General features: G+C 45.1%; 1 protein-coding gene across 1 annotated transcript in view; it reads left to right on the top strand.

Moving 5' to 3' along the window:
- HACD2 (3-hydroxyacyl-CoA dehydratase 2) overlaps nt 1–8,911 on the top strand; it is a 95,570-nt gene extending 86,659 nt beyond the window's left edge. Inside the window, exons 6-7 of the mRNA XM_079155355.1 lie at nt 410–588; nt 5,926–8,911. Of these exons, the coding sequence (XP_079011481.1) occupies nt 410–588; nt 5,926–6,008 (262 nt within the window). The 3' untranslated portion in view covers nt 6,009–8,911. The remainder of the gene's footprint in view (nt 1–409; nt 589–5,925) is intronic.
- Nucleotides 8,912–16,812: the final 7,901 nt, after the last annotated feature.

Raw genomic sequence — 16,812 nt, 5'->3', positions numbered from 1 at the left:
TCCTAGACAGCAACATCTTCCTCCCAACCCACTCTGAATCCCCCAGCCTCACTCCTTAGCCCACAGGGCGGAACCCTTCACTGTGAAGCTTGACTTAATTCCCTGACTTTACATCTGGCATTATCTTAGTTGTTCTGAAAAATTATTTATTAGCTAGGTTGACTGGACACATTCATTTTGTTTTAAAACATTCAGAAACATATACTTACTGTTGACCCTTTTCAAAAGTGGAATTGTAAAACCTAAGTCAGACAGTAGCTAAATATAGAAACAGTAGGAATATAGAGATGGTAGGAAATATAGAAACAATAGCATGCTAAAAGACCGGTTCCGATTGGAGGGGTGAGGAGCATATCTTTTAGTAACTTGGGCTTCTGGCCTCAATTGCAGATATTTTGTTTTGCTTTAGGTACACACTTTTCATCGTTCTGTACCCCATGGGAGTGTCGGGAGAACTGCTCACAATCTATGCAGCTCTGCCCTTTGTCAGGCAGGCTGGCCTGTACTCCATCAGTTTACCCAACAAATACAACTTCTCCTTTGACTACCATGCCTTCCTGATTCTGGTCATGATCTCCTACATTCCAGGTAAGTAAATAGTTCTGCATATACTTATTTATATTTTAAAATTTGGCTCTACAGTAACTAGAGTTGAATGTCTTTGATTGTCTTTGCAGCATATCCAAGTAAATGTAAATCTAATTTACTGGGAACATTTTGGGTTTTATTGAATGCTGACTGTCAAAGGGAATTTTCTCTAGTAGTAATTGAATAAAGATGAACCCTTCTCAATACAGCTGCCAAAATGCAGCCCTTCTCAGTGTGTGGGTTTGAAACACTGAATACCAGGATAGATTAACTACGTACGGGGGAGGGGGAGTACTGAGCAGAAAGCAAAAGAGCTATTAAAGGCCTTACTTCCATTTTATTTTCCTGTCTCTTGAGAACTGCTTATTATGGTATGTGAAAAACATTGTGAAAAGATTTTTGCATTATTTACTGTATCAAAATAGGCAGTCTTGCTTCATTTTAAGGTAGTTAACTGGAAACCTAGAAACAAATAACAAAATAAAAACATTTCTTTCCTACATTTCTCATTTTCTTGTTGAGAACCCAAACCTTCTGAATAGGACACAGTGTTCCTTCAGGATGATTTCCAGTTATTTTAACAGTATTGCTGTAGATTTAAATATACAGGAATCAAATGTGCCTGTGAACATAGTAGCAGAGAGGAAAAGTCATGCTTGAGGTTCTGTGAGGACAGTTCTGTCTGCTGAAGGTTCTGGTGTCCAGTTGTCAATCCTGAGATTGATTCCTGCACACCAAGGATATCTAATGCTAATGTTTCTTCTCAGTTGGCTATTACTGCAGCCATTGTAACTCTGAATCTTACCTTAGTCTATAAAGGATACTGTAGTCTCCTCTGCATCCCAGGTTAAGTTCAGACAGGGATGAATTTTTCTTCAGCCCACAGCATTCTCTGAACAAATAGTCCTAACAATCACAGGCAACATGTTTGTGTTCCTCTGTGGAAAATTGCATTTCATGCATTGTGAGAAAAAAACCTACATCCAGACTTCATGTGAATGTTTATCTTGGAGAAATTCTTGGACACGATCCTGCTTCATGATTCATTTTCCAGTCTTTATTCATTATCAAATCCTCCTCTCTAGTGCTAGAACCATGCAGCTAAAGGCCATCTCTCATATGTAAAAGGTAGGTGATTTTCACTCAAAAAAACAAACATGGAAGGGTCTCAGAGTTAAAGTGATAGAAATGAGCATCGTTTTTCACTTTCTCTCTTTTCTCTCTCTCTCTTTAGAGTTTCATTTTCCTGTCTCTAGAGCTGCAGTGCACAGCTGCAGTTTCACCACTCAAGAGTAGCACTGCTACTCCAGTGGGCACCACAGGGTTTATTTCAGTTCAACATGGCTTTTGAATGAATAGAAGATATGTACCAGGTTGGCAAACTGGGAAAGGGAAGGGAGAGTCTTGCAGACTCACTCCCATAACAGCATGCTTCCACACTGACAGAAACCCAGGGGTGCCTGACAGATGTCCAGGCATTCTGAGAAGGAGGCCTTCATTCCAGAAACAGCTCCCAGCCAGCCTAAATCTGTCTACACCTGCTAATCTTTTTTGTGCCCTCGTGGCCAACCTCTGCCAAGCCTTTTACCTCTTCCTGCTGCCCTCTTTTTTTTTTTTTTTTCTTTTTTAATAATGTTATTGTATTTCTTTATACCTTTGTTTTAGTTATTTAATTTATGTGGTACTGAGAATCAAACTCAGTGCCTCACACATGCTAGGCAAGCGCTGTACCACTAAGCTACATGCACAACCCCATTGATGCCCTCTTGATGTAGTGACAAGGCTGGTCAGGCACAGGCAGCCCTCCATGATGATAAGATTCCTGAAGGAAAACATAGCTAGTTCTGAGGAATTTTCCTTCTTGACCTTGAGAGATAGAGAAGAAAGAGAGCACAGACCTCAGGGCTACCTGTCTTTCAGAGAAAAGGGCAAGACTGTCCTCCCAAGCAGAATTCTGCAATCTCAGCCCCTTCCTCTTTCCAGTCTCAGCCTCCTTTTGTTAAGAAAACTTGACTTGGTTAAAGTCTAACATAATTTTTTTAAAAGCAACGTAATTCTTAAAGACCAGGAAAAAAAGGTGGATTTCAAATACAGATTTAAAGATTCCCTCCAAATCCCTGACTCCCACTTAGGGACAAGATGGCAGCCCAGATATCTCTTGTGCAGCAGATCCCCACTCATGTCTGTTGGCACTCACTGTTTTCAGTAGTTTGGGTTGTACGTATTGAGGCCAGTTTGTACAGTCCATCCCTGCCAACTACACATTTCTAACTTTCCAGTGCTTTGTATCTCTAAGAAGAAAGTGCAGAGCAAGGTTGCTGTTCACATGCAGTTTCCTTTACCAAAATTGGTTTTCTTTCTACAGCTTATGGTTCTTTAATCTTTTCTGATTGGAAGTAGATGGTGTGCATGTATTATATCAATAACACTTTTCCTGCATGGTCCTGATTCATTTTTGCACATGTACCTCAAATTGTGGCCCAGGAGCCTGGGCCCCAGGAGTGTTCTTGCACTGGTGTTCCCTGAAGTCCCTGGCAAGGCGCTTCTGCCTGCTCTGCTTCGGTTGCAGTACAATACAGCATGTGCCAGACTCAGCTGATATCGATGTCCTGTTGACATTTTGCCCCCACATTGGTAAAAATTGGTTACAGAAATGGGTGAAATGGTTGAGAAACACTGAGCAAGGTGGAGACATCAAGAAGCTGGCATTCTCCAGGTTGCTAGTAACCATAACCATGCCTCGCCCACAGCACACAGAAACAGGCACATACACACACACAGCAACTGTTCCCTTCTGTGCATCCCAAATGGAAGAGCAAAAGATAGATTCTCAGTAGCTTGTTGCTGGATTGAGATTTTCCAGTGGTCCTCGGCATAGCCAAATGTAGTTAAAGGTAGTGGCTCTATGTCTGAATGTGTTTCCAGACAGTATTGTGGAGGTGGTATCAAAGCTCTGCCCACCCATGAAATCACCAGTAGAGGGCTAGAGAGAGCCCAAGCACCCCAGTCCCCGGCCTCTTGCACACACTCCTTTCCCTCGGGCCCCAGGGAAGCTTCAGGAGTTGTAAAAGGAAGAAGGAGCCACAGCTACCCCCACTATGCCACCTGCAGACAGCTGCTGTCCTTGCTTTGGGAATGAGGTATTCATCGTCTCACTGTAAGTGCCCCTGAGGACCTAGTGAAGGGTTTGCAGGTCATTCCCCTCCCCTGGACACTGAACTAGCTGTGAGGCTGCAGCCACCCTCTTGCAGAGTATTGTGATCACCAACATGAGCAGTGAAGGATTCTGCAGCATGCCCAGCTCACAGCGATTTCCTCTACTAAAGGAAATCTAGAAATGTGACTGGACCCACATTTTTAAATGATTACAATTAATATCCTTTATGGTTTAATTATATCTTTACTTGCAGTTTTTAGATTATAGAGCTTGTCAAGTTTTCTGGCTTTTGTACCAAAATAGGCCTCTCACTGTTAAATTATCTGCATGTTCTGTCTTTTCTTGAATAACTTCCTGCCTGGGAATAGGGAGGGGAGGGGAGTGGATGGCAGCACTGCCAGCACCCCGGCTGCCCTGCAGCTCATCAGCCCTGGCACACCCACTGATGTCCTGGAGTACTCTGGGAGGATCGTTTGAAATTTGGCCAAGTTGGAATCCACTTAAGAAGGAAGAAACTGTCCAGGGAGAGTTAGCAGTAGTAGAAATTACCTCCCTCCCAGAATATAGGTTACTATCTAAAAAGTAGATACTGAAACCGTTGGCAAGGGGAAGGAAGGAAGAGCACCAAAGCCATCTCAGCTGGAGTTGCTCAGTTACTGAACCCCAGTTTATAGTTACTGAAAAGGTCAGGGTGCTCCAACGGGCATTTCACACCTGGGACACTAGGCCTGTGGAGTGGGTGGGTCTTAGTTAGGGACTGTTCCCTGTTGCATCCCTGACCCACATGCTAAATGCTAACAACACCCCGCCATTTCCATACAGTCTCTAAAAAGACCACTCTGTTCATTTGAAAACCAGTACTTTTTTCACATATTCTATGAGATGACCAGGAACAGAAGAAGGTCTAGTAACTAAGATACTGACTTCTTTTCTCCCCCTCCCCTTCTCCCTTCCCCCTTCCCTTTTCCCCCTCCCCCTTCCCTTTCCCCCCTCCCCCTCCCTTTCTTCCCCCACTCCCAGCCTTCCCAGTCCTGGGAATTGAACCCAAGAATGCTCTACCATTGAGCTACATCTCCAGCCCCTCTCTTTAAATTTTCTCATTTGAAATAAGGCCTTGAATTGTGATCTTCTGCCTCAGCCTCCTCAGTAGCTAGGATTACAGGCATGTGCCACTGTACCTAGCTCAGACTTGCTTTTTTTTTTTTTCTAATATATATTTTTAGTTGTAGGTGGACACAGTACCTTTATTTTATTTTTATGTGGTGCTGAGGATCAAACCCAGTGCCTCACGTATTCCAGGCGAGCGTTCTATCAACTGAGCCACAATCCTAGCCCCTCTGGCTCACTTTTTTTTTTTTTTGGTGCTGGGTATTGAACCCAGGGCCTTGTGCTTGCAAGGCAAGCACTCTACCAACTGAGCTATATCCCCAGCCCCATCTGGCTCACTTTTGATAAGGACATTTTCTACATTCAGATCAAATGTTATAGCCACTCCCCATTGTCAGTCGTTACATTAAAAGAATAGCCTTTCTCAGGAAGTGCTTCTGAGATCCCACCTCCACAACCCCTGAAACAGACTGGGCTAGACTCAGGTTCAGGAGGCTAGAGCCTGATCCTGACCCTGTTGGTGAATTCCTGTGACACCCTGGGCAATTTGCTTACCTTCTCTGTGGCTTAGATTCCTCCTCTTTGAAATAGGAATAACTCAAATCACTAGTATTTTTTACCCAGTTGTTGTGAAATTAATCAGAATAAATGTGAAGAGGATAGAAAAGATTGTAAAGAATGTTATTTGACAGGCCTGGGGGTACAGCTTAGTGGCAGAGTACTTGCCTAGCATGCTCCCAGGCCCTGGGTTCCATCCCCAGCAACACAATTTAAAAAAAAAAAAAAAAAAAAAAAAAAAAAGTGTGCTTGGCAGCTCTGTGGCATCTCGATTAATGCAGTGACTATAGTGTCTGTCGTTCTTCTGTACCATTCTTCCTTCCTCTCGGCTAAAGCAGGAAAAGGTAAGTCAGTGTTTTTCTCCCCTTCCCCCTGCCTCCTTCATAACCTTCCTTGGTTGCTGGACAGAAAGTCAGAGGAGATCAGACAGGAGCACACGTCTGTGCACTTGAAGTAGGGCATGCAGTCTTTGCAGTCTTAAATGATCTCCCTAACCAGTTCTTCTTTTCTTTCAGTTTTTCCCCAGTTATACTTCCACATGATACACCAGAGAAGAAAGATCCTTTCTCATACTGAAGAACACAAGAAATTTGAATAGTTCCTGCTTTCTGCACCCCCCCCAACCAAACTTTTCAATGATCAAAAAATGCTGCAGACTTTTTGAGTTCCCAGTACGTTTCATAGAATATAAGTAAGAACTATTTTTAAAATACTAAAACAAAACAAAAACCAAAATCCAGTGTCACATGGGCCTGGGATTTTATAAAAAAAGAAAAAAAGAAAAGAAAAGAAAAAAAAAGGCTGTTACATAAAATGTCCTGGCCGGTCCATTTCAGCATGCTCTTCCAACCAGAAGATCCCAATAGTCATGATGGCGCTAGAAAGAGATTTGGCATTTTATCTCCTCTATGTCCTTCCTGTATCTGGTAAATAAAGGTCTGTAACACTAACTACTTGAGAGTTACAGTCTGAGCATTGAAGTTGTACCGGCTGACTGCTCAGCTGGCGGTGGAGTTCAGTTGCAGTCTGCAGTGTTTCACATTCCCTTCTCAAAGTGCTTGACTGCATGCTGGAAAACTATTTGTATTTTTGAAGCGGCAAACTTTGTTCTCTGGAATGCTCTGAAGTTATGGCTGGGACCTAGCTCCTCATATCTAGTGAATGAATTATAAAACGTATATGCCTGTGAAGCTTTGGGATAGTGCCCATAATCAGAAAATCACTAGAGCCCTTTCGTTTGTTTTCAATTGAGTCATTACTGCCTGCCACTAAGAAATGTGCTTGAATTTAATAAGTATGTGTATATTGTAAAGAACCTAACTTTATATTGAGCTCGGCCTCAATCTTATTTTAATAAATGAGTTTTCTGAGAGGTAAAACTCAATAGCTAGTAAGTGACAAGTACCTGTTCCGGTACTGTTTGCAGAGCACCTCTGAGTAATGTATCTGCCAATAGTTGTTCTCATTTATGGATTCGAAGCCCATCTCGTCACATAGGAGCAGGGAGTCTGTTTTTAAAAGCACACGGAAGGTGTTGCTCTGGAAATGTAGTTTGGAAAAGTGTTCAGGAATGGCTTTTTATCCTGTTATTTTATTTTTAAATGCTTTATTCACTATTCTGTTTAGATAATTTGCCTAACTATGGTCCTGTGTTAATTCCCAACAAGTTGTCAATTCAGAGGCAGCTCATGTTCCCCGTGGGCAGTCCTGAGCTAAAAGCAGATAATCTCCTCGGGTTGGAGCATCCACAGAATAGTTTGGTCCTGTGGACAGTGCTGTGGCTTCATGCTATTTAATTGTTCAACCGTGCATTAAAACTTAAGAAAGGGTTTGTCACATTTATGAATGAAAATGTAAAGCCCAAGATTAGATTGTAAACACAGCTTAGATTATAAACATGGTATCTTTATGAAGCTTTTTTTCTTCTTCATTTTTTCTTCTTTTTTTAATTGTTGATCTTTAAAAGTTTAGGTGAATAAGTGTCACTTAAAATAGAATTGTTAATATCAGAAAAATGTCATAATTTAAAACTAAATTTTTAAATGCTTTTTTTCATAAAAGCTTAAAGATCTCATGTGGGCAGGTGTGTAATAAATTATTTTTTAATCAAACATTAAAATTCTGCTTCAAGTCAACACTTTTGAGTGTGTTGAAATTAGATCCATTCTTGTACATGTGGGAAAGATTTTTTTTTTTTAATGCTTTTTCTCTCTTCTTACTTTTCCAAAATGTATTTCTACTGTAAAAATAGCATCAACCTGGGTATTATATCAAGCTCATAACTGGATTTGGTTAAGATTTTTTCAGTTGTTTTGGGGGTAGTTGCAGAACGTGGGGTGGAAAGTACAGGTTTTCCAGCTTTGCAGGACGGGAGTTTCATTCAGGTCTATTATCATTTGTCATAATTTATGGAAAATATTGTGTTACATACAGTGGTATTACATCAAACTGAACTTTGGCGATGAGGATGCAGCAAACAACTCCCTTTTCAAAAAGGGTCTCAAGCCCTGTGTGTGTTTTGTGCATCAGCATTTCAAATAGTTAGGCAGATAAGTAAGGCGCTTCGCTGTGTCCTTCAGTGACCTCTCTCAGTAACTTTCTTTTTCTCCCTAACACGAGTTAATTTCTCCTTTGAAGTGCTGTTCTTTTATAAATTGAGCACATCCAACCCCACCAGATGTCACATCTTCTTATGAAGTGTGAACAAGGACGGTGATGTTTGGGGGATACTCTGTCAGACTTAGCGGTTTCATTTCAGTGCATAGTCAAAGACACCGTCTTCCCAGTGCCCCCCTCCATTGCTGTTGCAGACCCCCCTCTGGGGCCTCCTCTGGCCCAGAGAAGTCTTTGAGGTGCACGGCAGCTTTACAGACACAAGCTGCTGATCTGTATCTTGCTGTGTCCCATTTGCTAGGGTTGGGATCACATGTCCCCTCCACTGTCAGAGGCTCCATAGGGAATGAAGCGCTGTCCTCCTAAGTGAGGATGTGCCTCTGAAGGAAGCTTCAGACGGGAAGGAAGGTGCAGAGCCCAAGAGGCATATGAGGAACGGGCCCTCCTGTTTCTCCTGCTGTGTTGGTTATGCGTTTCTAATAAAAGGCTGGTGTCGATGTGGTCCAAACTGAGCATTGTTTTCAGTTCTGAGTTTCAGATAAATCATTATAAAACATCAAATTCAACATACAGTGCTCCTTTGAAATTTGGGTAAAAAAAAAAATTATACAACCAGGTATATAATCATTTTGTATTTTTTCTATGTTGTGAAAACCAAAATTGTAATTTTATAAGTCTTTGATTCACTAAAATTATATAATTTAAATGTATTTTTTGTATATTTAGAAATAAGGAGTTCAAAGACTATGCTTAAACTTTCTATGCATGCATTTGAAAGCTGTTTTTACCTGATAATGTTAATGTAGTAATAAGTTGTATTCATAAAATACTGAACTGTGTTGCATTTCAAAATAAATTGGTGTGTGCTCTGCCTGGATTTGACCTGAATGCAGTGTTTCAAGAATGTGGAAGTTTCAGTTCTGTCATGGACACCAGCTCTTTCTTTGACAGTTTGAAATCTATTTCTGCTATTTGTAATGGTTCTGAGCTTACAGGAAAAATAGACATAAGAGATTTCCAGAAAGTCATCCTTCCCTGCCAGTCTGCAAGCTTACCAAGTCAGTCTGAAAGCTTTCTACAGAGGGATAAAAGGTATTCCTCCTGTTAAGTAACTAATTAGCAAAGGATTGAGAGCCCTTGTCTTAGAATGAGGTTTCTTGTTTTGTTAGTTTTGGGGTTTTTTAATTTTTGGTTTTGTTTTGTTGCTGTTGTTGTTCTTGGTACCAGGAATTGAACCCGTGGGTGCTTAACAACTGAGCCACATCACTAGCACTTTTTTATTTATTATTTTGAGACAGGTTCTTGCACTATTGCTTAGGGTCTCGATAAGTTGCCGAGGCTGGCTTTGAACTTGGAATCCTCCTGCCTCAGCCTCTTGAGCAACTGGGGTTACAAGTGTTCATCACCATGCCTGGCTGGGGGAGGGGATTTGTTTTGCATAACCTTTTAAATGTGAGTTGAGTGGGGAGATACTGTTGTCCAGCAGTGTTCCTCTTTTATGAAAACTAGATGTAGTCAAGTTCCAGTACCTCACCCTCAAAATGCCTTCTAATTCAGAATGTTTCTAGATGCTAACTCACTGCCAAGCTCACAGAGGTGGTGGAAGGGCCCTGGTAGTTATTCACAGCAGGGTCACTTCTGACCCTCCAGCTCTAGAGCCATTTTCCTCCCCTCACAATGTTTCCATGTGGTGGGCACTTTCTAGTTACTTCTCTGGGTGAACCGCCTTTACAGCAGCACCAGGCTCCACCTGCATGTTCCCAGGCTTTCTCGGAGCTTTTGTTACCATTGCCCGAGAGTGTGGGAACATCCGCTGTCATCCTAAACGCTCTGCTCACAGCCTAGGCCTCCCCACGCGGCAGTCAGTACCCCTCTTTCCATGTGCGGTCGGTTCCCTTTCACAGGTAGCCTTCTCATATATGAGAAGAAGTAGGATTACTGCAACTGAAACTGAGTAACAGATGGTCACATTCAGAATCAAGGCTACCCAACAAATACAACCTTTACAGTCTTAGGGTGGTAATGAGAAACCAGGGCTTTTGGATTTGTCATTGTCCTATTTTGTGGCAATTATGCATACTATGTTAACATAAGCCTTAGCCTGGAGGAACTACCATTGGTATAATTAAGAGACCCACTGTTACACACAGCATTCCAAAAATACCACTATGTTGTTCTGTTCCTTTTAACAAGAATGAAAACTAGCTTTGCAATTCCTCATATTATTTTTTTTAAATCCCGGCCTCACAAATAGGCTAGCTCATTGTCATACAGTTTAGTAGTGAAGAAACTGTTCTAAGCAACTATTACCAAAAATAGCCATACCTATTAACATTTCCCTGCCTGCACTGAGAACCAGAGTCAGAAGAGAGAGCTATGTAGTTTCTCAAACAACACTTTCTCTTAAAACGTGTGAGGGATTAGTTAATCTTTTTTTTATTTTGGGACATATCCTTAGAGTTATGGGGGCAAGTCTTATCACCAAAAATAATCTCTTTTCCTGCCAGTTACTGTGGCACACACAGTAATCCCAGTGACTCAGGAGGCTGAGGCAGGAGGATCACAAATTCCAGGTCAGCTTCAGCAACTTAACAAGACCCTGTCTCGAAATAAAAAACAGAGGCTGGGTTCATAGCTCAGTGGTAGAGCACCCCTGGGTGCAATCCCCAGTACAAAAAAAAAAAAAAAAAAAAAAAAAATCTTTCCCAGAAAATGCTGTTCACCCTAAATGTCTCTTATTTGATGAGCAAAAATAGAAATGTGAGAGGCTGTGTACTTAAGTACCCAGTGCCCATTTCACAAGTCATCTTATGCTGGGAAGTCCACATTTTGTACCCCCTAACTCCAGAGCATGCACTTATTACCAAGACATTGCTTTCACATCTGTCTGTGGCCTTGGATGGATGCAATCCAGATGCTTTTCCAGCTCCGCTCCGTTAAAGCCAGGAATGCCATTTCTGTCTCTGCGTTGTTATAGCTGGGCCTTCCCACTAGGGGGAAGCACCTCCCAAGTGATCTGGACTTTGGAAGCTGAAAGAGTTTGGAAAACAGCGTCAGCCCAAGGACGCACAGGGGCAGAAAGGCACACTAATGATAATTAGTCACGCATCTGCAGTGTCCATATACAGCAAAGGTAAGTTTTAAAGCACATTCTGGAGTAGTACAGGAAATAACACATTTTTTTAGAGCAAAGTAGCCTCAGTATATGCATTGAGCCCAGTTTTCTGGCTGAAGCACCCTCCCCACTGCAGAGCCTGCAGCCTACTAGGTTTTGAAAAGCTGAGAGCTTTTGGAGCAGGCTCACAAAGCAGGTGTTAGTTCTCTTCTTTAGTGGAGAGCGGGCTTGTTAATATTTAAAATGTCCAGGGAGGTCAGTTCCCACTCTTATTCTGTCTCTGGATATTTTTGGAGGGCCGCCTTGGGCCATGAGAAAATGTCAGGCCACCTTATAAGGCGGTGTCTGGCCCCGAGAATGCCTGTCTGCAGCGTGTTCAGGACACTCTGGACTTGAGTTAACTTAGCTCTTGGACTGTGGGTTTTCTCACAGATTTGAATGCTTCTCTCCATGCCTTGGATTATTCTCTTTAACAGATGGAGAGTCTTCCTCTAGAGATAGCTGTTTAAATGACAGCCATGTTGAACCTATCAAATAGATAACCAAGGGGCTATGGAAACAGATAATGTCCATCAATCACAGCCAGCTCTGAGTGATGATGGGCATATGGGAACGTTAGGGAGAGAGATCTGTGATTTAAACACTGAAACAAAGTTCTTCTCCTGCTAACTTTGCAATTTTTAAATACATGAATGCAGCTTGAATCTCCAAAAGAGGGGGTGCTGTGCAGTATTTTCCAAACCTCTTTTTCACTTTTATCCTTGAAACATCTGTGGGGCTAAGGCTCCCTGAACACCCCTTGAAAAATACTTTTCTGTTGGGCGGCAGCTTTCCCATCAGGCGATATTGACCATCCAAGGGAAGAATGAGAGATGCAGGCTCAGCCTGGGATCCGGAAGAGTGCCCCTCACTTCTAAGGGTTTTGTATATACCACCATCATCAAAATGTAAATGAATTGCTAGGTTAAGAACCTAAGTGTCAGCCAGGCACATGGCCTGCACCTGTGATCCCAGGCACAAGGCAGAAGGATTGAAAGTTTGAGGCCAGCCTGGACAACTTAGCAAGAGCCAGTATCAGAATAAAAGAGTCCTTACTGTCATGTATAACTAATGAGAACAAATTTTTTAAAAAGAAAAAAAAAAAAGATCTGGCAATGTAGCTCAGTGGCAGAGTTGGGTTCAGTCCTCAGTCCAACAAACAAGCAAAACAGGTGTCAGCATCCCTGGATAGAGTCTGCCATTTGCTGCTTTTCAATGGCTGCAAAAGGTGACCACCTGTGAACTTGTCCATATGAGCAAACCAGACTGGGACCAGCAGCCCCTATGGTGCCATTAGAATCCAAACCAGGATCAGCTCCCTGTACCTCATCATGGGGCTGCCTGGCACCTTGTTTATGAGACCCTTTAAATGCCATCCTCCTTAGGTCTGACTTATTCTCAGCCCAGAATACTGTTTCCTGTTTTACAGAAAATAGCCATCCCCTTCAGTGTTTTGCTACCAAATCTACCAACTTGCCTGTCCCGGACTCAACCTTTGCCTCCTATTAGAATGGAAGAGGTGATCCTTTATCTGCCCTCTCCTTGAGATCTCCCTCTATCACTGCAGTTCTTCCTCTGTACTTCCTCTTTGCCAGTTCTGCCCATCTTGACCTTGACCTTGACCCTTGTCCTCCACCACTCCCACCTTTCTCCTGTGCTCTGGAAGAGTTGGCTGTAAGCACTTCCATCACCTGCCCTTCTCTTCCTCTCACTCCAGCCTGGCTGACTCGACTGTTCCAGGTCACTAGTGACTTCCTTTTTATGAAATTCAATGCATACTTTTTAGTCCTTGTCTTATGGTTGAAAAGGGGGGCAGTCTTGCTGGATATAGAAATAGTGGCATGGCTTTAGAGTCATCTGGGATGGGGCAATACACAATCCTGGCCCAGGATTCTCAATACCTCTGTGCATCCCCAGTGAAGGTACACAGAATCAGTGGAAGACAAGAAAAAGTGTTATGGTTGACTGTGTCTTGAGCCCAGGGTAGAGTTCTCATTAACTGAGAAGAAACTCAGAACCAACTATTTCATGAGCCAGTGAGGGGTAGTGACTGTAGGAGGCTGGGTCCTGCTCAACTCACCCCACCTCGCTCCATCCACCCTGAGCCCCTCCAACCCAGCGCTCAGGTCTTAACACCTGTGATGGCGAGAAGGGCTAATCCAACAAGCCCCCTGCCCCAGGAAGGAGACACAGATGGAGTGTCTGTGCCACCATGCTTGGCACAAAACTGGCCTTGGCTGGCAGAGGCCTGCACTAGGAGGGACAGGAGAGCATCCAGGGACAAGGAGAGCAGCCCTGCTGCACTCACTACTTAGGACTGGAAGAGACAGAAGAGAGCGCACACCCGTGGATGCAGGCTCTTAATTCCATCGACTCACCTCATCCCACTAGCAAATGGAGCTCCATCAGCATCTGACTCTGAACAATAATAAGATCAGCATTGCTCTTCCTCAGGGAGGAGCAAAGACGTGCTGGGGAAATGGAGAGGACCTCGGATTCCTTCCCAGGAAGCCAGCGATCCTTCCTTGCCAACGCAGCCGTCTTTCTTGACGTGTTTTTTTCTCGCTAGCCTGCTCTTAGGGATTTCTCCTACCTCCTAGGCCAACTTTTCTCAGTCTCTTCTGCCTACCATCCAAGAAAATTCAGAAGGTGAGGCAGCAGGAGCCCACGCCCCGTCAGGCCCTGGGGGTGCTGCCTGCCCTGAATGGAGTGGTAGGCGGAGGTGCGCTCAGACCCGCCTGCCACGCAGCCTGTGTTTCCTCCAGAGCTCCCTCGCCATCTCCACCAGGGAGCCCTCCGCGCCCTGAGCTCAGTCCATCTGGGATGAAACTCCCCCTCCCGCTCCCCAGCCACAAATCCTCCTTTTCTTCCTCTTCCTCTTCTGCCTTCCCCTTCTCTGAATGCCCCTCATCACCAGCCACTCTGTCCTTTAAGTACCCTCTCTGCGCTGCAGTCGGTTGCTAAGTAGTGCTGATCCTATCTCCTGAGCACAGATTGAGTCTACCTGCTTCCTCCAGCGCTCCCCTGCCTCCTGTCCAAGCCACCGTCTGGGTGGGAAGACAGCAGAGGCCTCCTCCTAACCTGCCTCTCAGCTGCCCCTCCTCCCCAGTCTCACACAAGCCTGAACAGCCTTTTTTTTTTTTTTTTTTTTGCCTTGCTGGGAATTGAACACAGGGACTTGAGCGTGCCAGGCAAAAAAAAAAAAAGCTGTCGAGTTACACTCCCAGCCCTTTTTATTTCTTTTTTTAAATTTTGAGACAGGGGCTTGATAAATTCCCCCGTCTGGCCTTCAACTTGTGATCCTCCTACCTCAGCCTCCCAAGTAGCTGGGATTCTGGTGTGCACTGCTGCCCCTGGCACTGAGCTTCAGTGGTACATAAGCCTGAAAAAGTCCTCCCTGGGGGTGCTCACAATCTTGACAGGGAAGCAGGTAAGAAAAGATGTGATGAAGGACTCTGATGGAGAAAGGTGGCAAGGTCACAGAGTGATGTGGCAAATGATTAAACCGCAAGGACCTACTAAAACACTTTTCACTATCTGAAATTCAAATTTAACTGGCCTCCTGCTTTATTTATTTATTTTCTGTGCAACTCTGGCACTGTGGAGACACCCAGGAATGGTGTGAGAGCCAGGCTCGGATCTTGGGCAGGCACATCAGGGAGGTGAGGCCGCAGCCACAGCAGAAGGAAGGACGAGAAGGAGTTAGCCATGTGCGGGGAGAACGAGCCTCCTTGAGGTGGAGGGACTGTGCCGATGAAGGCCAGCAGGTCAGAACCAAGCACCTAAGGACCTGCTAGACTTTCAGGGTGGGGACAGCAGAGGGGCTGGAGACATAAACTGGTACAGCTCAAAGACGGTCTTTGGATCGTGGGTCATGTTCCAGAGTCTGGGCTTCACAGCAGAATCGACAGATTCTGAAGGCTTGCAAACGGGAACACCAGATTCACATGTTTGTTCTGGCCTGGGCTGGTGGCACACACCTGTAATCCCTACTACTTGGGCGGCTGAGGCAGGAGAATTGCAAGTTCAAGGCCATGGGTAACTTAGCAAGAGACCCTGTCTCAAAACATAAATAATATAAATAAATAAGTCTCCTAGAAGCTGGCTCCCGAGAGATTTTTAGCACTCCCTGAGCCTTTGGGACAGAGTTTCCCCAGCAGCACAGTGAATCCTGGGGGCTCCACCTCCTGGGTTCTAGGTTACAGCCCCCTGCATGGCTGCCTGAGCATGAAGCAGGTGGGCTGAGCTCCAGGCTTTCCCCAGATCCAGCTTTGTCCCCAGGCATTGTCATTAGCAAAGCTGCTGGTGACTGGGCCTCTGCTTACACGGTTCTTACAGGCCTGCAGGTTGCTTATTTGTCACAGCCCAGGAGAAGAGCCCCCTGCCCCAGGCTGGCAGGACAGGAGGCCCAGCCAGGGTTGCAGAGGTGTGTGCTGCGTGCCCAGGACATCTCAGAGCATAGCTGCAACCCACGTTCTTTGGGTCTCCTCTGCCTCTTCTCCCCAACTGTTCTGAGCCTTGCAGCAGGCACTGAGCACTGCAGCCAGGGCCTCACCTCTGGCACAAAGCAGGGAGAACATGAGCAGCTCCACTGGCTCCATGGGACGCTGTCCCTGCCACCAAGTCCCAAGCCCCATCCCTCCTCACACCCAAGGGAAACCCAACATATCTGAGCTAGCAGGGGCCTCAGGCAGGCGTTACCACCTCCAGCCTCTGTTACACAGTCAAAAACTGGCGCCAAGAAGGAAGAGGGCCATGGCTGGCAATTGGCAGAATGGGTCCACTCATCATACCCCTGCCCCACAGCCTGTGGGACAGCATGCAGGGCACTTCTGGGGGTTCCAAGTAGGAAATGTTCTGCTCCTCCAGGGACCTGAGCTTCACCCAGGGACAGCAGAACCGCAGCTGTGCATTTTCAAGCTGATTATGGAATTGGGGACCCATCCAGGCCCTGAAGAGGAGGATGTAGATACTGCCTATACCTGGAAGCTTGGAGAATACAACATGGGGTCTCTTGGCCAGGCAGCCCTGGGGTCGGGGTGCTGAGGGTAATGGGAAGGGGATGTCTGCCATGGGCTCCAGCAGGTCCCTCTGGAAGCCCTGAGCTTGTGCAGCTGAGCCTGGACCTGTGAGGGTTTCCCTGGGTTCCTACAAGTATTTACCCGGGAGTGGAATAAAGCCAAGCTCCCTGCACCAGCACCCCACACCGGTCCACCTCCCCACCCGGCAGGGAAGCGGAGCACAGGAGGCAGCCCACAAGTTTCAAATCCAAGGGCTTGCCCAGCCTCCCGCCATAAATCTCAACTCCGAGCTAGGCAACTGTTTGGCTTGGCTGGTATATTTAGAAAAGTCAGGCTCTGGTTGCTCCTTGCTCCCTTAGAAAGTGTGAACTGCACCCATCACATGGAAATGTGATTCACTTCCCAGCAGAGAGGCTGAGCGCTTTGCCCTGCCTCCCGGGCCCTGTCTGCATCCCTATCCTTGTATCTTGTTTTATGTCCCTCTGTTGGGAGCTGAGGGCCCAGGAGAGAACAGAGAGCTGGCAGAGTGTCTCCATGGCCAAGGGCAAAAACGTCCCTTTTACATTTTGGATAGCAATGATTTGATCCTAGCCTCTTCCCTTTCTCTCTGAAAA

Source organism: Sciurus vulgaris (assembly GCF_902686455.1).
Source record: "Sciurus vulgaris genome assembly, chromosome: 10".
NCBI lineage: Eukaryota > Metazoa > Chordata > Mammalia > Rodentia > Sciuridae > Sciurus > Sciurus vulgaris.
Note: the sequence above shows the minus strand (reverse complement) of the source record. Positions and strands in the feature narration are given on the sequence as shown.